Source organism: Lissotriton helveticus, chromosome 4_1 (assembly GCF_964261635.1).
Source record: "Lissotriton helveticus chromosome 4_1, aLisHel1.1, whole genome shotgun sequence".
In the NCBI taxonomy this organism is placed as follows: Eukaryota; Metazoa; Chordata; class Amphibia; order Caudata; family Salamandridae; genus Lissotriton; species Lissotriton helveticus.
Window position 1 is genome coordinate 1,857,518,224 of NC_136063.1, and position 24,251 is coordinate 1,857,542,474.

Here is a 24,251-nt window from a genome sequence, read left to right on the forward strand (position 1 = left end):
CCTCCAGGATGGGCCAGTACTCGAAAAAGGGAAGTTTCAAAGGCCTGCCGCATTTGTAATGCGACACCCGGCCTCTGCTGCTAGCAGCAGATGGCATCCCCTGGTTTACACCCTCACTTTGGGTAGGAAAACCGACGGCAAAACTCAAGAGAATAGTAAGTGTGCCCACGTCTGCAATCTCCATCCATTAGGTGGAGGAGGCGAGGTGAAGCACATCTTTCAGTCCCTGCCATCTTGAAGATGGAGAGACCTCTCCAGTCAGGGCTAGGTTTATGTCCCTCCCACAGGAGGGTCGCATAATAGAGTGGGTAGTCATCTTAGGTAAGGTGCCCATTGGCCCAACCTGTAACTCTCCTACAATGCCCCGTAATCTAGTATTTAGGTGGCTCCTGCAGACCTAGAAACTATATCTGCAATGACCTAAGAAGCAAGAAGACATCCCTGCACAAAATGCTGAAGACTACAACTGCCTTGGCACAGTCTGAGTGGCTCCCTTGTGCAGTGAAGTCTAACCCCCAAAGCTTGTCCCCTGCATCATATGTACTTACCTGCTAGCAGTTGGCTCCAGGCAACCCCACTCTCCATTGAAAAGCATTGGGCCACACCTTACCCTTGCCCCATGCTGACCTTTGGTCCCAAAGACTGGAATTTTAAAGTGCATTACTTGGCTGTTTAACCACGATATTGTTTTCCACATAGGATAACATTGCACTGTTCTAAGTGTCGATTTTTCAAAGTAAAAAGTATTTTTACTTAAAAACATACTTGCCTTTTTGCGAAGATCTTGATCTTAAAGAAAAATACAAACAAAGTATAATTGTTTTTTTCTTAATTGGTCTGGATCTCCTTCTTGAGTCGTGTGTCCATTATTGGTCAGTGTTGAGCAATAACTGTCTTACACTCCTCTGTGTTAGACCTGAGGCTGCTCACCCACACTACCACTTATAGAGGCCTTTGGGGTTTGCATTGAGCCCTGTACACATTTGGGGAACCCTTAGACTCAGGATAACCAGCTAGTGATAATTCCATATGCAAAGCCAGCACTGAGAGTGGCCCAACTGGCCTCTTCCGGTCTCCATCTCCTTGTCGACCCCTAAAGTAAGAGTCTCTGAAAATCGTGACCGGACTAATCAAGGCACCTCTGCACTCTCACCCCACAGCCCGAATCCAAGTGAACCAACATTGCCAATGAAGTCCTGAAGCACTTAAGAGCTGAGCCTCTCTTTGGGTTTAGTCTGACTGGTCCCCCAGTCTCTGCCTGCAGCCTCTTTTGTAGGAGACCGACAGCCTCTTGGCAGACAAAGCAACAATGCACACAAGTTCCCCAGTCTGAGTACAGGTGAAACAATGGTGTCCCCAGGATGCAGAGACCTGAGCCCCCCTTTGTGTTCAACTTACTGGTCCCCTAGTCGCCACTTGCAGCATGTTTCTTCCAGGTACTTTTCCCATTGACGTAAATAGGGCTCCCGACACTGAAAAGCACCTCTGCACCTGGATGCACCAGACCCGACTGAGGTGACCTGTTGGTGATGCCTTGGTCCTTGGCCTCTATTTATCATAAGTCCTGAAGAACAGTCCTGTAAGTCGTTGACAAGTGGTCGTATGCAGTATTTGTTTTCTCCCATAGGTTAACATTACTTTTTTTTTTTTTTTTGTGTCCTCATATTTCGCCCTTGGTGACCAACTAGTAGCATGTGGAGATGAACTTACTGTCACAGATAGACTGGTAGGGGCTCTGAGAAGGGCCGCCCAAATTGCCCCTCAGTAAGTGGTGCCAAACTCCAACTAAGCTACCATGGAACGACCGTCAGGGACACATGCTGCGTTCATATACCCATTCTTATACCAATATCAACTTTATTGGGTATAGTCAAACGTGAGAGAAGGTGCCAAGCAGCGTAATCATTGGACCTTGGGAAAAAAAAAACCACAAAAAAAACCAAGATCGATTAAAGGACCATTACCAATTTAATAATCTCCAGAAGTTTCTCTTGCGTGAATTTCCTGATCTTAAAAGGTCTAACTTTGATGTTTGTAGCACAGAGGTGCGCCAGTCAAGCAAGGTAGGAGGTAGCGGATGCTTCCATTTCCTACATATTTCCCTCCTGGCCAGCAAAATGCCAAAGAAGAGTACATTTTTTGCCGGCCCATGAAACTCTGGAGAAACACCAAAAATGACAAGAGCAAGACATAATGTAACTTGGGATCCCAGGGAGGTGGACAGTGATAGGCAAACTGAGTTCCAAAAGAGTGATAAAAGTGGGCAATCTAGGAACATGTGTAAATCTGAAGCTTCTACCAAGCTGCATTTAGGGCATGAGACAGGTGAATTATCCGAAAACTTCGATAAACGTTGGGGCGAATAGTAGGCCCCAGGTAGTGTGAACAAGTGGTTTCGGCGTAGCCAAGATGGTTTCACAATGTTCCACATGATCTTGAAGGATTCAAACCACAGGTTCTCCACACTGGTATTTGTAATATGTGCGATCCACAGTAGATTAGGCAACTGGAACTCACCCTCGATTTCATCAAATAGGAGATTGTACCAGAGTGAGACCTCTTTCTTGGATAGAGGCTTATCTGTTAAGAGGGACACTAATGTACTATCACCCCGTAGCTGAAATCTACCTTTAACAGAAATCTGTGAGTGTGCCCAGCTTTGTATTTGTAGGTATTTAAAGCTGGAGAACCGAGTCCCTATTTTTAAACTCAATATCTCCCACAGAAGTAGGCTACCATCAACAAAGAGATCCCCCCATACTACTAATCCTGCCTCTCGTAGTGGTACTGCAAGGCTATACAAAAGCCAGCTCGGGGACCCAGGTGAATTCCATAATGGAGCCTTACAGGAATAATAGTCAATTTTAATAGTACGCCTAAGTTTAGCCCATGTTCTACATGAATCTCTCAGCACCTTTTAGTTTTACTTTTTTTTAAAACTTGGGATCCCCAAACTTAAACAAAAATTCGTGATCGGCAACCTTTTCCCCTCTGAGTAATGCAGCAAACATATGCCCACATCCCGAGTTTATCAGAGATTTTAACAACATCCTGGCATGGGACATCTGAAAGGCCCACCCATAGAGCTGTAGGTCGGGTGCCGCTAAACCTCCCTTCTCTCTACGGCGCCTGATCTTCTTCCAGGTAATTCTAGGGTTACGATTATTCCAAATAAAAGAACATATATCTCTTTGGAGTTTGGCTATCATTGTAGGTTCAAAAAAAAGGGGGATGGTGTTAAATAAGAATGTAACCTTCGGTAAGATCGTCATTTTAAATAGGTTAACATTATTACAAATACAAATACAGAATTGTCTATTTAAATGCTGAAAATCTATCTTAAAAAGTACTTACCTAACCACGAAGATTTTGGTGCTTAAAATAATTTAAAAATCTGTGTTATTTTTATAAATTGTTGTCAGATTTCTTTATTGAGTATGTGTCCCATTTAGTGACTGTGTGTACAATAAATGCTCAACACTCCCCTCTGATAAGCCTAAAGCTGCTTGCCCACACTACCACTAAACAAGCATATTGGGATTGTTAAAGCAAGCCCCTGTAAAACAATACGGGTTGTCTGGACTCTCTATACAGCGTACTTCGTTTTAGTGCACTATATAGAGAGCTAGCTTCCTATAGTGTTCATGTAAAGCTCCAAAATGTCCTCAGGCCAAGCTTGATGATGCCAACAAATGATAACGTTTCAGGGTAGAGTGCCTCTTCAATATGTATATTTCTTGTGTATAAGGCAATAGTTTTGGCTTACTGGCAGGAAAAAAGAGGGGAATTAATTATAGGTTATCTACTGCCACATATCTTGGAATGAAGAGGAGGGTACAAGAACAGCACATGTAAAAAAAAAAAAACACACTGGGACCATTACTTTTACTTGTAGATGATCAAGAGAGTATTGGTGTGAGGAAAGCCTTTGATGATGGTCTGTTCCTAGCCAACATGTCTCTGCTAGTAGTTTGAGGGAATCTGACCTCCGATCTCGGTAGGTGGGGTTTGAAGGAGAGTCCTGTCATAGTAATTAGATGTTCGAGGCATGTGGGCTGCTGAATTCATATCTTTGCATAGATCGCCGCCTAGTGTTGGGTCCGGATGATTGCACTTTGTTGTCTTGGAAGAGTCTTCGAAGTATCACGAGATAGGTGACTCCTCCCTTGGACTATAGTGTGCATGGGCATCCACTCCATCCTCAGATTGTTTTTTTCCGCCATTGGGTTCGGATGTTATTTCCTATACTCCAGCTCGGAATCGAAACTAACTACTCCTTAAGGCCAAAAGGCCTTCCAACTCGACGGTATTGTTTTCGCTCGGTACCCCTCGACTCCATCCAGAATTTCATCTGTTCCGGTCGTCGACGCGGGCCGTTGGGCCTTATCGACGCCACGTGCGACTTCCGTCAATGGAAAGGAGTCCTTTTAAAAGGTTCCCACAATGCCATTCAAAGTTCCCACATACTGATAAACACACAGTATGCAACAAGTGTTTGTCACCTGAACACAAAGAAGAGGATTGCCCGGCGTGTGCCCAATTTCGATCCAAGAAAACAATCCGGAATCGACGGGCTGCCAGACGAGAGATGCAAAAGTCGGCACCAGAACCGGAGAATATCTTCGAGGACGACCAAGAGCTTCCCGAAGCTGCCGACTCCGATCTCGAGATCGTCACCGTTGAGGACCAATCGATAGAGGAGTTTACAGAGGAAACAATAATAAGGGCAGAGGACGTGGAGGCAATAACACCAGAGCCTCCACTGCCACCAAACAGTGACTTCACCACACTCCCTTCAGAACACACAACACCTGTCGGAGGCAGAATCAATCAGTTTCTACCTGTCTGGAACGCAATTACCACAGACAGGTGGGTGACACAAATTATCCAGTATGGTTATTGCCTGGAACTCACTTCTACTCCACCCAACATACCACCCAAAAACCGTCCCATGTCCAAAGAGCACATAACACTGTTACAGCAAGAGGTCCAATCCATGCTACAAAAGGGCGCCATAGAGCCAGTCCCTTTTCAACACCAAGGAATAGGAGTATATTCTCTATACTTCCTAATTCCCAAAAAGGACGGGTTGCTCAGACCCATTTTGGACCTCAGACCTCTGAACTAATACACACTATCCGAGCACTTCCATATGATAACCTTACAACAAGTTCTCCCACTGCTTCAGCAGGGCGACTTCCTTGCCACATTAGACCTCAAAGACGCATACTTCCACATTCCTATACACCCAGCTCACAGGAAATATCTCAGGTTCACAATACAGGAACAACACTATCAATTCAAAGTTCTCCCCTTTGGAGTAACTACAGCTCCAAGGGTGTTCACCAAATGCCTAGCTGTAGTGGCAACACACCTCAGGCGGCAACACATCCACGTGTTTCCCTATCTCGACGATTGGCTCATAAAAGCCAAGTCAGACGTCCAATGTGCAAGTCATATGTCTCAAACCTGCTACACAGTCTGGGCTTCTCAATAAATTACCCAAAATCTCATCTAAAACCCTCCCACATACAACAATATCTGGGAGCTACAATAGATACATCAGTAGCAAAGGCATATCCCAATCCAGTCAGGATAGCCAACATGCAGACACTAATCCAAAGGTTTCAGCCACGACACTCCTTACCAGCTCGAGTGTTCATGCAACTCATAGGCATGATGGCCTCCTGCATGTTCATCGTCCCCCATTCCAAACTTCAAATGCGTCCATTACAAGAATGCCTAGCAAGGCAGTGGAACCAGGCTCAAGGACAACTAAAAGACCTAGTGTTGATAGACAGTCGCGCATACAGCTCTCTGCAGTGGTGGAATCCACAAAACCTTTCCAAGGAGCGACTGTTCCAAGAGCCAGTTCCACAAGTTGTATTGACAGCGGACGCATCACTAACAGGATGGGGAGCCCACCTACATCAATACACAGTCCAGGGACTCTGGACAGCCAAGCAAAAGACACTGCATATCAACCAATTAGAGTTGCTAGCAGTTTTTCTGGCACTGAAAGCGTTCCAAAACCACATACACAACAAAGCTGTGTTTATCCGGACGGACAACATGACAGCCATGTATTACATCCAAAAACAGGAAGGGACTCACTCTCTACAGCTTTCTCACCTAGCGCAGAGCATATGGAGGTGGGCAATTCCAAAGAACATCTTTCTCCTATCAGAACACCTGCCAGGGAAAGACAATCAAATAGCGGATCTGTTAAGCAGACACCCAACAGATACACGAATGGGAGATTCACCCTCAAGTTCTCCAACCATTCTTCCAAGAATGGGGGCATCCAGAGTTAGATCTGTTTGCCACAAACGAAAACTCAAAATGCCGGTACTTTGCCGCCAGATTCCCACATCCATTGTCACAGGGCAATGCGATATGGATGAACTGGTCAGGCAGATTTGCGTACGCTTTTCCACCAGCCCCACTGATTCCGCTAGTGGCACGCAAATTACGTCAGCAGTCTCTGACCCTGATCCTGGTTGCTCCAACATGGGCCAGATAACCATGGTACACAACATTCCTAGAACTCTCAGTGGTTCCACACCAAAGACTGCGCCTATCGCCACATCTCCTAACTCAGAACCATGGAGAAATCAGGCACCCAGATCGCAATTAACTGAACCTAGCGATCTGGCTCCTGAAGTCTTACAATTTGGATATCTCAATCTGCCTCCTGACTGCATGAACATTATCAAAGAGGCAAGACGCCCAACCACTAGAGCATGCTATGCAGACAAATGGAAAAGATTTGTAATTTATTGCAACAATAACCAAATCAATCCATTAGACGCTTCAATACAAAACATTATCTGTTACCTGTTGCATCTTCAAAGATGCAATCTAGCATACTCTTCAATAAGACTTCATGTTGCAGCTATAGCAGCTTACCTCCAAAACAGACAACACCTGTCTCTGTTCAGAGTTCCAGCAATCAAGGCCTTCATGGAAGGGCTCAAACGGATAATCCCTCCCAAACACCCACCTTCACCGGTCTGGAATTTAAATATGGTACTTACCAGACTTATGGGACCTCCTTTTGAACCACTACACTCATGTGAACTGCAATTTCTAACATGGAAGGTGGCTTTTTTAATTGCCATCACTTCACTCAGACGAGTAAGTGAGTTACAGGCTTTAACTATTCAGGAACCTTACATGCAGATACACGCAAATAAGGTGGTACTACGTACTAACCCTAAATTCATGCCAAAGGTCATTTCCACTTTCCATATCAATCAGTCCATTGAACTGCCTGTTTTCTTCCAAAACCCGCAGTCAGTAGCTGAAAGAGCCTTATACACGCTAGATGTGAGAAGAGCGCTGTTATATTACATTGACAGAACTAAACCATTCAGAAAGACACAGCAACTGTTTGTTGCTTTCTCACTACAACATAAAGGTAACCTCATCTCTAAATCAGGAAAGCTAGATGGATAGTTAAATGCATTCAAATATGCTACCAAAAAGCTAAACGCACTTTAACAGTACCCCCAAGAGCACACTCCATGCGCAAAATGGGGGCATCCATGGCTTTCCTGGGAAACATCCCACTAGAAGACATCTGTAAGGCAGCCACATGGACTACAATACACACTTTCACCAAACACTATTTTGTAGATGTGCAAGCAAAGCAGCAAACTGCTGTAGGCCAAGCTGTCCTCAAAACTCTTTTTCAAAGTGCTGCAGCTGGGACAGGCGTCCACCGCTAGAGGAGGTACTGCTATACAGTCTATGCAAAGATATGAATTCAGCAGCCCACATGCCTCGAACAGAAAATGCTACTTACCAGTATGCATCTGTTCTTGGCATGTAGGGCTGCTGACATTCATATCGCCCACCCTCCTCCCCGGGGCCTGACGCAGCTGCAGGGTTTTCTTTGCATGGCCATCTTTATTCTACTATACTCCATCTTTGCCACAATGGCGAAAAACAATCTGAGGATGGAGTGGATGCCCATGCACGCTATGGTCCAAGGGAGGTGTCACCTAATCTCGTGATACTTTGAAGACTCTTCCAAGACAACAAAGTGCAATCATCCGGACCCAACACTAGGCAGTGATCTATGCAAAGATATGAATGTCAGCAGCCCTACATGCCAAGAACAGATGCATACTGGTATGTAGCATTTTCCATCTACTTGATATGAGTTGCACGATCTAGTCACTATACCTAGAATTCTTCAGTTTTGAAAAAACCCAGATTAGGAGTTCCTGGGCTAGCCAGAAAGCAACAAGAAGTGCTGAAAAAGTAGGTTTCATTGGGCATTACAATTTTGGTGGGATTAGTACTTATTACCAATCTCTTCTTAGTGTGGCCTGTAATGAACGCTGGCCACTATCACCTCTTCTGAACACATCTGACCTTGGTAGAAAACGAAAGACCTAGAAAAAAATATCTGCTTGCAGTCGACCATGTGGAGGACTGAGTACATGTAGATCTTGCTTCTCTTTGTGCCCGTGCTTTGAAAGTGCTCTCAGCGGTCAGTCCAGCTAGCCTCTTGTTTCCTCACAGACAGAAAAGTCTGAAACAAGGGACTTCTCTATGGAAGAAGAATCTGACAATTTGGTTTTGAACTCCGATGTACTGGACTTTCTTAGTGCCCTTGCTGGAGTGTTTGATTGATCCTGCCTCCCACTGGTGAACTGTAGCCAGTATCCACAAAGCCTCCCTAGCTGTTTGGAACTCTTGGGGATGGCCAGGAAAAGGTTATTCTGAATCTTTAAGAAAAGAGGATTTTTGGCTGTATAGGTATAAAGTAGGCAGAGAGGTCAGACTCCCCTCAGTCTGTGACTGAATTCCCCGAAAAACGTCCTCAGCCTGCAATGTAACTGGCGCTTCTTGACCATCATCTTCCTCTGCGAAGCAGAAAGAATGGTAACTGCTTTTTGATTTTCGTGTTATAGAGTCACTTTTGGTACATCTTTTAACATTGACTTGTAACACTGTATTCTATCCACAATGCTGCTAAATATCCCAAGGTTTAATTTAATGAAATGAGATGGAAGGGCTTTCAAAGTGGTAGTGACCCAACTCTGCAATTCCATTGCTCTTGAGATGTGCATGCATGTCGCTCACCCTTCTCAACTTCTGGAAAAAACCTGGCATTTCAGCAGACAATAAGTATATACACCAACTCTTACTGACTAGCTCTATCTTGTCTTTATCTTAGGTTAATCATAGTTTGGCCTAAAGAGACTCAGAGCGACTGAATATGCACTCATTAAATACCCTTTAATAATGCCATTGTTCCAGTGGGTGTTTTTGACATTTTTTTTACAGGTCCTTTAATCCAATTTTGACCGTTTTTGTGCCACTTTGTTGAGTGCATTTGTTTATTTTTTTATCATTTGGGAATTTTAATGGATTATTTCTTGACTTTAATATTGTTCATAGTTGCTCTAATATTTGACATGCATTCCTGTGAGGAAAAGCATGCTTCTTTTGACAAAGCTCCCAGAACTTAAGCCCATGTTTTCACATTGAAAGCATGTTTTGTCTTAGAAATTAGATCACTAATTCCAGGATTCAACATTGATTGTTCCTATCTAAGTAGCTACCTTACAGTCTTAACAATGTGGAACTAAAAGTTCTATACCAAATTCAGGAGTAAAAATTATTTTTCATCGGCATATATGTTTGTATGCCTTTTGGCTACGTTTGCACTATTGAAAAATATAAAGTAGAGGAGCGTTCTCCATAGTCAAAGGCAAGCTTATTTGTGGATTATTTTTGTATCGTGATTTAGTTCTCTTTAAAGAGGTGAATCTTTAGCTCTTTCCTAAATTGGAGCAGTGTCGGAGTGGACCTGTTGGATACAGGGATTGTAGGAAATTGGGGTATTAGTTGGAGGTGGTGAATACCGTCTTCAAGAAATGACCACAAGTCTTAACAGGGTGACCCCTTAAAGTCACTAAATTAATCTGAGCTCACCCCTTCATAGCTATAGCTTAGAGCAGACAGGCTTAACTTAGGGGCAGGGCGTAAAGTATTTATACATTACCAAAACAGTAATAGTCAAAATACAAGAAAAATCCAAGCCAATTTAGAAAAACAGAGTACATTTCAATAAATGTAATGACGCCAAAACCACAAATATCCAATAAGATAAACTGGAGTTATGAATTTTTAAAGTTCAAGGGCCAACCAAGGTCATCTGGTTGCAATACACCGGTCAGTAGACACAAGTTAAGCCCAACTTTGATGGAGCACGGGTCGGATACAGAAATGATGTTTAATCCAGACAGAAGTTTACCTTCTGTCTCTGAAAAGGAAGTAAAAATCTTCATGGGGCAAGACAGCAGCCTGTGGCCAAAGAGAGCTCCATGTTGTCAAATATCAGCTGGATGAGGTCTCGGTGAACCCATTGACTTTTGGTAAAATAAGCTCAAATTAGCAGAAATTTGAATTTTGCGCCGAAGGAACATCCCGTGCTGGCCAGATATATTTTGTGCCGTCGCCTGCTACAGCCTTTCCATATTTTAACTTTTTGGGGGCTCGGATTCTTCCAGCAGAGGCAGGCTGTAGCCAAAGTGGGCTCTGTGAGGGTGGATACCTTGTACACAAGGTCCTCCTGAATTTGATTTGCTGCTGCAGAAATGCTCCGAGCGGGATCTTCTTAAATCACTGGTTCCATGGCAACACACCATCAGTGGATCTATTTGGCAGGTTGAGCCCATTTCTCCAGAGGTATTTGGAGTCAAAAGGTTTCCAAATCCCTCATAAGGTAAAGTTAGGAAGTGTACACTTTGACGGCAGCTACAGATCCAGGAACTTGGGGAGAGCAATTGTGGGACAAGACTTACTCCAGCAGAGGCTAGCGGCAGGTCCAGTTGGAAGAGGTCAGGTAGGAAGTTGCAAAAAGGGACTTTTGTAGCTTGTTGTGTCCTCCTTGTAGCTTTAGCAAGAGGTCAGCCTTATAACCCTTGGAGTTCACTTCTTTTTCCTGGGTACAAGGGAGAGAGAGGAGCAGGTCCAGTCTGTGCAGCTATTCTCAAGACACAGACAGCAGGTTCAGCCCTCCTCTGTTTTTCCACAGTTCCAGAAAGTGTTCTGAGGAAGGTACTGTGGGTGCCACATTAATGACTGGCATAATCCTGCAGATGTGTGTGATTCTTAGCCCCTCTTGACCAATGGGGTAAAGGTTTCCCCACTCAATCCTGCCCTCTTTTGCAGCACTTCCTGTGTGCCCTACTGCAAACAATTCCACAGTGCCCCTCGCTTGCTAAATTCAAGAAGTTGAAACCATTCTCCCCTTGTGCAGCCCAGAGGTGTCACCAGGAAAATTATCAATCCCTCGTCTGTTGTAACTCTAAACCAATTCTGGGGGCAGTTACTCTCCCACTAGGAGTGGTGCCTGCCTGACTGGGTAACCAGGAAGAGCCCTGCTCAGTTGTTGGCTAACGTTTACCTGTGATGGGGTAGGCCTTTCTGAAGTGAAATATCCTGGTCACTGCCCAGACTGTCATCTTGCCAAAGGAAGAAAACACCTCCCCATACCCAAGGCCTTTATCTCGGCTCTGAGAGCAAATTCACACCTCACCAAAGTGACTATTCAGCTCCTGTGTGCCAGAAGTAGTTCATACAAATAGGCCGCCAGACGCTTTAGGCAGGGAAAAGGTAACTGTCCAAAAGTACCTTTTTCAAAATATTTATTAGAAATCCAACTACACCTGCGAATTGGGCTTGTAAAACATTTTTCATAAAGCCCAAGAATTAAATGTATAGGTTTTTTCTAGCTGGAGATAACATTATTTAATGTAATATTGTAACCTAATCATTTTATATGGAACTGCTAACCCGGCTACAGTGAAAATAGCATTGTGGCCATTTCACTGTAAGGCTATTTTGAACATTAAACGTTTACATGTACTACCTTTATATTCCATGCAACCTGCCTTATGAGCAGTAAGGCCTATTTACGGGTGACCTATTAATATTTAAAACTAATGTTTAGGCCTGTAAAAATGTGTTATTTTGACAGGTAGAATTTGCAGTATTAAAACTGCTGAGCAAGGCTATAAACGGTAGACCTGCAGTAATGAATGCACTGTCACTGCAGTCTGTGGCACAAAGGGTCCTGCACCTCATTGGTGACATTAAATTTACAGGACTGGGGTACACTTTGTAATTATGCTAGAGACTTATTGATAAGTCAAATTTACTAAGTATGGGTATGCCAATGGCATTATGTTTAGTGGGAAAGCACTGGCACAGTACTGCTGGTTAGCAGAGGTAAAGTATGTAGAGTTCTCTAGCCATTAAAACAGTCAAAGCAAAGATCTGGGAGTACACAACTAAAGATGTCCATTTACAGCACACATGTTCTTCCAGATCCTGGGAGAATAGATGGAAATGTCCTGTTAGCTTCTTTTTTTTCTTCCTTTTTATACTTCTTATTCTGCAGTCCTTGCTTCAGGCGTGCGAAGAACCACCAGAGATGGTGAGCTTGTCTGCAAGTTGGGCGGATGCAGCTGTGATGGCTTTATAAATGATGTAGCTGGTTTCCAAGATGGTGTGGCCTAGCAAGGGCAACCAATGGAGTACCATCTGGTTGGGGGTGGTATGATCGTATTTCTTCAGGCCCTGGATGAAAATTGCTGTTTCGTGTAGGATGCACCAAATGGATGCCAGTGAGGAGCCATTAAGTAGGGCATTGACATCATTCAGATGCAAGAAGTTTTGAAGTTGCTTTCTAGAAGGGTTTGACTTTAGAAGAGAAAGCTGGTACCAAGCCGTCTTTGTTTTGTTGGCAAAGTGTTCCTTGGGGGAGAGGTTGGTGTCCAGAGTGAATCCACGTGATTTGGTATTCATAGAGATTTGGGGTTCGAAGCCAGCAAGGTTTATGTCTTTGAGCCAGGTTTGTACTCTATCTTGTTTGTTGTTCTTGGTAAATAATAGGAATTTAGTCTTGGTTAGATTGATCTTCATGTAGGTGCTGGACATCCAAATCTGGATGGTATGCAAGCAGTGTTTGTCTTAAGTAGAGGAGACTTTTAAGTAGAGTTGTGTATCATCTGCATATTGGTGAATGGTGTTGCTGTAATCTGCGAGTTGGGCACTAACTGGCTCCATCTAAATGTTGAAGATGACAGGAGACCGTGTAGAACCCTAGAGGACTTCACATGTGATAGGGATCTTTTGTGACCTTGTGGTGCCCATGTGAACAAACTGGTACCATCTGGAAAGGTAGAAGGAGAGCCAGTGAAAGACATTGCTGGTGAATCCTATTGTTGAAGGTATGTATAATGGTGAAATGCTCGACTGTGTCAAAGGCAGCTAAGAGGTCTGGCAACAATAATAATAAGATGGATATTGATAACCACATGAGGAAGATCTGTCTACCATGCGAGGCCTGTTAGTCGCATCAGTCAGGATTACGTGCTATGAGAGGATACTCAAGAGTGATGGCTGGGATAAGAATGTATTTGTTTATTGTTTGTAATTCACAACAGGTACCAGTGTTACAACTTCTAAACTTCTAGAAGTGGTATAAAATACAATAACTAAATGTTTAATGTACAATCAGGATACCAAAGCGCGGAACAAAGCTGCACTGTCAGAAGTAAAAAGCTATCGGATGTACTGACAAACCCCCAAAGTGTGAAATAGGAGAGCCAGTTGGGAGAACAAAACCATAATTCAATATTAGAACACTTAGCAGAGTGGTCTTGGGCAGAATGTGGGAAAGTGCCTGTATGAAGCAAAATAGTGGGAAATAGAGGAGGGGCAAAAGTGTTTGGAGGCAGAATAAATAAAATGTTGCTGGATAGAGAAGGTGGAATAAGATAGGAGTTTACTAAGGAGGATATGTGATTGGCAAGGCAAAATAGATCTGACAAAAAGGGTGATCTGAAGAAAGAACTCTTGGACTTAGAAGCTGTGGCCAAGAACCGATTACGAAAATAGCAGTCCTTGCCTGAAAATAAAATAAGTTGGTCTTAATTTTCAACCATAGATTAGGCACTCTACAAACGGTACACTCCCAGTGAAAGTATTCTGTTGAGGCAGTGTGGGCTGACTCTTTGAAGTCTCTAAAGAGCTTCAGGGACTCCACCAAAAACAGTAATCGTAGGATTTTGTGAATGCTTCATGGAACTCGCTGAAGGCACGTGTCAAGGACAAGGTAACAACTTGCAACAAGCTATATAACCTGATAATACAAGTCACTACCAGGCCCAAAGGGGCGACCTAAGAAGCTGCCATTTTTCTTCAGGGAAGGAGTCCTCTGTGAATCGCCGTTGCTTTGACTTCTATTAGCCAAGGCACAACCAATAGCAGAAATACCTCATGGCCTAAAACTAGGGGGCAGTCATTGGCAATAGATAAATATGGCACTGCTGGGAGGTAGTTTCCAAGAGGAATTACTGAAACATGGCTTTAATTGGGGGTTGAAACCTGGGTGCTTTCTGAGCGTTCTAAGAAGTACTTTTAGGAGACCTTGGTGAACAAGATGCCTGTGGTATTAATATCCTTAAATGATGGTATCCTAGCCACCATGCACGAAGGGGAGATTTCACATTTGTTTCTTCTGGCTGTCCGCAGCATTGAAAGGAAAAAGAAAAGAAAAGAACGGTCGCACTCCTTAGTGAATCCAATGGTGTTCCAGTATATCCAAAGTGTGTTGGTGCTATTTGAGAGCTTACTTCTGAGTGAAGAAAGTTAAAAATTGATCACTGTTGCGTTATTCCAACTGGGAATAACGTCCCCAAATGCACACAGAAATGATTTCCTTAAACGTTTGTTATATTTGCAATAAAGTTTTATTGAGTTTTCTGTCGAAAATCATTGATATTCCTTTGATGTTGTTTTCACATCTGTTTTATACATGATCATTATACTCGTTTTGACATAGCCCAATGCATTTCGGGCAGTTCGCCCTTCATCAGGGGCATTTTGCCACTGTTGAGGAAAATATACACAACTGTAAAACATTCTGAACGTTGATACATCGTTCGGATCTCAAAAGCAATTAAATTCAAAAAACCTTATAACCCTATATACACTTGTGAGTTTATCCTGGTGATATAACATGGGGGTTTACTTAAATCAACACAACTCAACTCGTATTAGATGAGCAATTGTTCGCTGGTTTGTGACCCGTTGGGTGTGTGATGCACTTAAACACCTGTGTTTCACAAAAAATAACCGTGTTTTGATGGTGTTTTGACACCGAGTGAAAAGTGTCGCGTGTAACATGCCGACGCGGTCAAAACAGTATCCTACCTTCCAGACGGAAGCGGGTTCGTATGTCAACAGTTCAAAAAAACAGATAGAATCAAGATCCTCTGTTTCCTTAAAATAGTTATGAAACATATGTATTAATCAATGTAAACATTCAAACTATGATATCGCACCATACGTTGCGAAAAGTTTGGCGTACCTTGCTGTGGTCACGTGTTAGCTTGCGGTTCACAGTATGGTTTGGTATCCGTGTTCTAAAGAAAAAGAACCGTCACGGAAATGTCAATATAGCAAAAGTTACTGGCAAAGATTAGCGATGCTGTAGTAAATCGTGCGGACATACGCTTATGCAAGAAAAAAGGCTTACCGTTCAGTTTAGATACGCGACTTCGGTCGGGTGAGTGTGGCTTCCGGGTTGCACTCGGAAGTGATATGCGGGCGTCCATTTACGTGTATTATTGTTTACACAGTAGTGAACCGTAAGTAAAAAATACACTGTTCCACAATCATGGGAACAGAACAAATACTGTGTGGGTCGGTGAACTTCCCTACTGATTTATTCTAAGTAAATCGTAATCAAAAATTCCTTTTTTTTTGTTGAAAATATATTTAAAAAAGGGGAGGGGGTCATAGGTGTGTGATTAAGGTATATAATTAGAAGCAACAACCTCATTAATATGTCGAAGGAACAGTCAGAAATTCCTTAATTCGAACTATTTCAAATTACATATGCTGAAATGAATAAAATTCATAATTACAGTCTTGAAATTGTTCACACATCAATTTGGATTACAAAAAGCAGTTCAAATCAATCCGATCATTTAAACCCTTAGGATGAGTGGTATTTAAATGGTTTATCCAAAATATTTCTCTCCGCAGGAGATATTGGGTATTGTCTCTCCCGGGTAAAATTGGTACTTGTTCCAAGACGAGGAATCTTAATTGACTTGGGGTATGATTATAATTGTTGAAGTGAGGTGACAGTGGGGATTTGGAATTTTTTGTCCATATGTTGCTTTTGTGTTCGATATTTCTTGTCTTTATTTTTCTTTCAGTTATCCCCACGTATGCCAAACCGCAAGGGCATTTAATCAAATAAATGACATTCTGGCTGTCGCATGTTGCTGTTACTCTTAATGTGATCGTCAAACCACAACTGGGATGTTTAAGATCTTTTCCTTTTATTATTGCATTGCAGTTCCCACAGTTATGGCAGGGTAGCGTACCCTTATGTGTTTCTACTTTCTCTTTTTTGTTTTTGTTTAGTAATTCTTTGATGTTCTTGGAACGCTGAAATGTGAATCTAGGAGGATTACGATATATGCCATTAAAATGTTCTTCCAATGTTAATAACGACCAATGTTTTAATATGATTCGCTTGATCTTTGTACTTTCTGTCGAGTATATTGAAATAAATACCATTCTTTCTTCACTAGCTGGTTTTATTTGAGTTTGCAACAAAGATAATCGGTTCATTTTTGATGTTTTCAACACTGCTTCCTCAAGGATTCCAGTCGGGTATCCTTGCTCTTCAAATTTGTTAATAAAGGTTTGAGCACTTTCTTTGAATGAATCTTCCGTGGAGGAAATCCTCTTTATTCTCAGCAATTGGGAGTAAGGTAAATGTTTTTTCAGTGAGTACTGATGAAAGCTGTGGAAATGTAACAAATTGTTCCTATCTGTACTCTTTGTGAAAACACTGGTTTCCAATTTTCCTCCAATGTTCTGTACCATTACGTCAAGAAAAAGTATCTGCTTTGTCTGTATATTATGAGTGAATTTGATTCTGTCATTTACTTGGTTTAAATCCGCTATGGCTTGAAGTAGTTCATCCTTTGATCCTTTCCATAAGATAAATATATCATCGATATATCTTTTATACAATAAAAGATTCTTGGACCATTTGTCTTTGCATAGAATGTTGTCTTGTCCAAACCTGTACATAAAGTGATTCGCGTATGCGGGAGCCGCACAATTGCCCATTGATGTACCAGAGCTCTGAATGTAATAATGGTCTTGCCACTGAGAGTAGCTGTGATATAATGTGAAGTTCAATAATTCCATTATTTATACCTTTAGGTCTTCCATTTCAGTGAGCATCAAAAAAGATGCTGTAGCTACCAATCCGAGATTGTGAGGGATTGAGGTATATAATGATTGAACGTCAATCGTCGCCATTGAATCATCTCTGTCGAAAATGTTGACTTGTGGTCTTCCAAAATTGTTAAAAAGTTGGTGGTGTCTTTGATATAAGTCGTCATTGATTGTACCTTGGGTTGCAAATGTCTGTCCAAATATCTTCCGATTGGTTCATGAATAGAATTGACCGTGGATACAATTGGTCTGCATGGCGGATGAGTTGGATGTTTGTGTAATTTCGGAATCATATATATATATATGGTACCGCTGGGTTTGATTTGATGAGATATTGGTTTTCTTTTTGTCCAATTGTTCCCTGACTGATGGTTTGGTCAATAATGGTGGAAAGAATTTTAGTGAATTGCTTTGTTGGATCTTGTTCCACTTTGTAGTATGTGTTGGTATCGTTGACATGTTCATTCACGCGGTCATTGTAAAAGTCAATGTCCATTATAACTAAGGCTCCACCCTTATCTGCTTGTCGAATCACAATATCCGAATTGTTAGCCAGGTTTTTCAAAATTTGTTGTTCTTTGGTTGAAAGATTGGTAATTTTAGATTTTGGTTGTTTGTAGATCTTTTCTATGTCTTTGGAAATCACCTTTTCAAATGCATCGAGTACCTTATGACTCACTGGTGGTATACATTTGCTTTTGTTTCTTAATCCCTTGAGGGTGTCTTTTGGTGGTTCTTGAGCAACTGGAATGATATTTGTAAAAAATATGTCGCTACAAGCTTGGCGAAGTTTATAACTGGGCTGACATTTATGCTAGAAGAAGACAGGAAAAACCAAATTCTAACAGAACATCTGATGAAACTTCCTCATCAGACGAATCACAACACAGAAGACAGCCTCCGCCATCAAAACAAGCAATCGCTAAATCAAGTGAGCAACCAACCACATCCAGTGGGGGGAGTATTGCCACTACCATCGTCAAAGAACTTAGTTATTAACCTTTCAAAATATCAAATATCACATTCTGAAATTAATGTGCTACAAAAAGGTACTACTTTTGTTTCCACCTTTCATTCCAATCTCTTGGATACTCAAATATGTATCTATAAGTTCATGAGATCGTTACGCTTGCGACATTTTTTGCATTGGGCTATGTCAAAACGAGTATAATGATCATGTATAAAACAGATGTGAAAACAACATCAAAGGAATATCAATGATTTTCGACAGAAACTCAATAAAACTTTATTGCAAATATAACAAACGTTTAAGGAAATCATTTCTGGGCGCATTTGGGGACGTTATTCCCAGTCGGAATAACGCAACAGTGATCAATGTCCGCAGCATTTGACATTGGCACTGTTGACCTGTTACTGATCTTCTTAAAACTTGAGCCACTTATATCGGCATCTGGACTCTGATGCTTCTATTCAATTCCGGAAAGAACCATGTGTCTCAACTAACTTCTTTCTTTTCAAGCAAGCACCCTTGGGGGTAGGGTTGTTGCCTTAGACTCTCCACGGATTCCACTTCCCTGTATCATTTCTAGCTAGCTAGTGTTTAATGTGATATGACCAGTACCTCACTTTGAGGCTGGGAATGCAGAGATTTATCTGTATCTCTTTGGTCTGCAAGATGGGATGCAAGTCATTTTACATTCTAAAATAAGCATTAATGCCCACATCACATGGTCTTTGTTCAAAAATCGTGTCAATCAATCCATACTCTGAATTAGTGTATCTCATTCGGCACAGATTTTCCATTGCAGCAAACTTAATATTCCTTTGCACTCAAGATGTTGTCCCTTTAGTTTTCAAATTTATCACTCCACCCCCTAGAAGATGGAATATTCACTTCTGTGTTAAATCTTGCCAGATAACTCTCTCGCTTAGTAAACAGAAACTAGACCTGGCATCATCCAGAATAGCTTCCAGAATTGCTTGCCAAGATCATTGATATGGCGGTTATAATATATCTCCAATCTTGTGTGTCCCAACAATGACATCCAAAATACCTTCCAGTCTCATTTTGACCACAAATAATGGATGCCATTCTTCATTCAACTGCCGTTGGTGATGCAAGTCTCTTGCTGCTACTTGTTTAACCTGCTGTATATAATACCATTGACCTTCAAACTCTTCTCACTATCTTATTTAACAGGACGAGGATAGAAGACAAGTGTGGAACTAGTTCATATATTTCCACTCATCTAGGTCTCAGTTTGTAAAACTGGATTGTATCGGATTAAAACACCCTTCATGTAAAATGTGCAGTCCCTGATGGCTCTACCACTTCCCCATAACATTCATTTTCAACATGGAGCTGTTTGGCTCGATGCTCCATTAAGAAGAGAGTCACTTACACGTTTATGCAAACCCCCCACTTCATCATGAAGAATTCAACTCATTGGACTTCCTAACTTTAAAATCTGTACTTGGAAAGGTATTACATTGAATACGTTATTTTTCCCTGAAATTGAATATAGCTAAATATTTAATTCCTTCTCCTCTGCTCCATAGAAGCCTCTTTTCCAGTCTGGAATTGGCTTCTTCAACCCTGTGATCCAAATATTACAGAAAAACCGGATCTCATTGCTGAATACCTGGCTTTTATTATTGGCCAGAATCTCTCAAGTGTTACCTCACAGCACTAAACCTGAGAAGACCTGCCTCTATCTGACTTTCTATTAAAAACAACCTTAAACCTTCTATTACCCACTTCTCACTTCCCAAAAGTAATGCAGGTCCTGGTCCACTCACTCCTTGTAGTTGGCAATACCTTACTTGTATGCCTTCACAAACCTGTTTAAAGCCATTCTTCATGTGTGGGTGTACCTAATAAAAGGCGCTTAAATTCAGACTACATAACTTACTTCTAAGAGACAGAATACGGAATCAATTTCCTGAGCTACAGTCATTTCATTTCAGCCACAATTAGTCCACGCATTAGTCTTCTCAGTGTACTTCTTCTTTATTATTTATTCTGTATCTTGTGCAAAACAATTTGCATTTCAGTTCTTCCGCAACAGAACAGATAGCCACAGATTGTGCGAACACGTGGTTTGTCCTCTAGAAATAACCAAAGACTTCCTCAGGGCGCCAACTGCGATATCTAGTACACAATTGGAATTGATGGCTATCGCCATTATCAAATTTCATAGGGTCAAGGTTCAAAGTGCATCCATCTGAGGCGATGTCGGGAGGATATCAGTTTGTTGTCATCAATCATAAACAGCATATATAAAAGTGGTATTTGTCCTTAAAAACCTCATACTCGATATGGAGAGCGCTCCGAGTCCAATCCTGGCATATCCATTCCAATTGTGTAGCAGATATCGCAGTTGGCCTCCTGAGGAAGTCTTTGATTTGAATTCCAGAGGACGAAACACGTGTTAGCACAATCTGTGGCTATCTGTTTTGTTGTTGAAGAACTGAAATGCGAATTGTTTTGCACAAGAAACGGAATAAAGAATACACTGAGAAGGCTAGTTATTCGACTAATTGTGGCTGAAATGAAATGACTGTAGCTAAGGAAATTCTGTATTCTGTTCTAAGTGTGTGGACTTTGTTTACACCATTGACAACGTTGGGTGGTCATTGCCCAATTTCCTTTTGAGCTCTGTCCTAGTAGGAGGAATACATTGGTGTTAATCTCAGGTTCACTTAACCTTGCACAACTTATATCCCACTACCCTCTCCTTACGTGTTTACTTCTAAGGGACCATTTACTGGCTTACCTTGTTAAGCGAGGATCGCCATTAAATGGGCAGCTTTGCCCATAAAGTAGGATTCATTGGTCTCCCCACCTACCTAAAAAACCTATGCTCGTAAGAAAATGAGAGAGATACTTGAATAAAAGGGGGTAAAATGCAGTAAATTATTTGATTGGGTCAAGCAAATTGGCCATTACTAACTTTTGTTTTACTTTTCTGTTTGAATGCCATGGTGCTACCACCATTTACGAATCTGTTGCTAATGCCAGCTGAGGAGTTGCAAGTCATTCTTTACTCTTGTTAGATTGGTTTACTTTTCGGAAACCTGTATTAAGTTTTATTTTTGGTAGATTTTGGCTAATATTTTAAGACTGGTACTGTAAATGACAATAAGCGAAATTGACTTGAGGCAAATCTAGCCTCCTACAGAAGATGCCTAAAATCAAAAGAACCAAAACACTTTAATAGTAGTCTCTTGCCAAGATTATGAATCCAGCTGCCTGAACACTTCAGACTCGAGCCTAAATACTTCTCTTTTCAGAATGTACATATCCATCTAAAAATGCTGTTAATATTGTATCCCTAAGCGGCACTGTTTCTTTACTTTTGCTTTCTGTAACTTGTGAAGCGTTATGTTGCTCTTATGGTCCGCTTTCCGTTAGAAAAATTGTTAAAATAGGTGTGGTACTGCAGTTAAGTCTGCATTGTTTACGCTAAATCAAGCTTTACCTCCTAGATACAATAGTCACAAATACATCATTCACTTCGTGATCATTTAAAAAGTTGGCTATGCTAATATCCATCTATGAGAACTAAACTCAATTTAAATCCGTTCACAACAGGTACAGAGTTTTGTAGTAATATTGCCCTTAAATATTAGGAAAGTTGACAGCATTTCCCAAGGTCCTAAATCCTTGCACTGACTCCAAAATGCATCGTCTTGAATGTGTATATTAACTGAGAGCCACACTGGTCTGTTTTCAGCAGAAGCTCATCTCCACACCTGTTAGCCAGGCCTGTAAACTCTGGGAACATTTGTCTGTCTTCAAACAAAGTACTGCCATAGAGACAGAACAGGACTTTATGAATACTCGATCCTAAACATTGAAAGTAATTGCTCCTAGAATTAATAACTAAAACATTCCCTTCGTTATTTCCTAAAAGCAGTCGGTACTTTTCTTCCTTGAGTAATTGTATGTTTAGAGGGCTTACAGTCATTGCTGTCTTATGAGGTACATGTATACACTGCATTTAAATTAAATGGTTCTGTCATCGATAGGAAATTCATATTGTAATGGCAAGTTATTGAATAAACTTAAATTCTGTCTTCCTTTTAAGTATATGTACTACGCTAATCATATGTATTTGCCGTTTCATTTATGCAGGATGAACTCTCACAAAGACTTGCTCGCCTGCGTGATCAAGTGTAAGGAAGAAACATGTAAACGGTTCTTTCAAATCTCTCTATGCCGTTCTCTGTATGTATCTACACATGTACCTGTAACACAGATCATGCCTCGAATGCAAAATATGTTATATAAAATTCTAACTTTTGGGCTCTGTCCCTTTCCATGCCCACAAGTCCTTTGTAAGGTAACCCTAACGTGAACTCTGCAATTCTGTACATTACATTTCATATTGAGCAAAATATGTTTTCAGAGGTAGTTTAATTACAGCCTGTCAAGTCCTTGTTTGAGAATTCTAAATTGCTCATTCTTTTATTTCATTAGTTAGTGTCATTTTAAATTATGAATGAGGGTTTATATTGGAGTGTTTTCATTTTTTTTGGCAGTGTTTGAGTTTTGTGTGTGATGTACGCATTAAAAAACAAAATAATGTATGCGCATTGAAGGGATTGTACACCAAGCATTAAACGGGATAATAAACTTGTGCGTTTCCATTTGTATAATGTACTTTCTACAGAGCTCAGTGAAAATGTAATGGCAGACGTTTTATTTGCAGCATGTTTACCTGTTTGTATTAAAATCAAAAGAAACTTTTCAAACATTAATGAGCAAGGAAGCATTTTTCACTATATGCCTTTAATATGTTAACCTAATTCTGAACTGTTTTTTGTTCACCCACAAAAATGTTAAAATAGTTCTTGTTATTTTATACAATGAAAGAAAAAATGTTCTTCAAGACTGAGTACATAGACTCTGTTTGGGAGAAAACCGTATCGCAATCTATGGGTCCTGGAGGTTAACTAGGGCGCGTACACCCTATTAAGCTCTTTTTTAATAACCACAAATTTGCACCTTTCCGAAAGGTTTTCTATCTTGATACCACATATTGGATGCAGGATGACGCATCCATGTGGTAGGTATGTGTATTTATAAAAGTATCTCTTTTTCGCCGCTATGGTAAGTGCCTGTACATAGGAAGAAAAGCACTGCCGCAGATTAGTTTTGAAGGTCTTACCTCATTGATTTGTTAAAATAAAATCCCTTTGTTATGGAAATCTGGAATACATTTTGTAATTTGAAATGCTACATTTTGCTTTATCCTTTTAAGATTCTGAATTGTTTCATTATTTTCTTTTATCTTGACAACCTAAAATGGGTGGTATTTAATTATTGCATTGAGTTCAAGGAAATGCTACTTCTCCACCCACCACAACAGGTCAATACTGCAATCATAATGATTAATTGTGCCTCATGGAGGAAGCCTCCTCGTTGTTGTGCAAGGATGCAATAAAAGAAGTTCCAAACACAGAAAGCTGAAGAGGTGTTTATTCCTTTTCCCTTATTCGCCATATGATAATGAAGGACCATGAAGATGCATTTTGAATTTCCAGATGCTCAATTTATATGATTAACCGTACATTTTAAATTATCACTGTAGTGAGAATTCATCACCCTGTCACAAGGAGGCTTCATGGTAATGTTTGACCAGAAATATACTCATTTGTGCATCCAGCACACCTGCACTACTTGGGACTTGTGGTGAGAGGTAACCAGTATTGCTTCACTGAATCTCTCTTTGGGGGAAATAGTCTGCCTCCATAGTCTTTAATAAAAGCGGGTCTGTGGAAACAGGACACTTGTGCCGTCATGCTGTTCCAGTGTTTCTCTTTCTTAATGGTGGGATCGCCACAGGGAAAGACAGTAAGTTGTAGTATCTGAAAGAAACACATAGTGATACATTCCTTACCTTAGAATTTTCCCCAGGCTTCAGACTGGATCCGGAAAGTTTTTGTCAGCAGTACCCGTGCGTGTCGGTAGGTGGCGTCGTGTGGCTCCG

General features: G+C 41.2%; 1 protein-coding gene across 1 annotated transcript in view; it reads left to right on the plus strand.

Moving 5' to 3' along the window:
* The window catches only part of CHMP1B (charged multivesicular body protein 1B), a 218,790-nt gene extending 195,064 nt beyond the window's left edge, over positions 1-23,726 (plus strand). Inside the window, exon 8 of the mRNA XM_078688513.1 lies at positions 22,394-23,726. Coding sequence (XP_078544639.1) covers positions 22,394-22,438 — 45 coding nt within the window. The 3' untranslated portion in view covers positions 22,439-23,726. The remainder of the gene's footprint in view (positions 1-22,393) is intronic.
* The last annotated feature ends 525 nt before the right edge of the window (positions 23,727-24,251 follow it).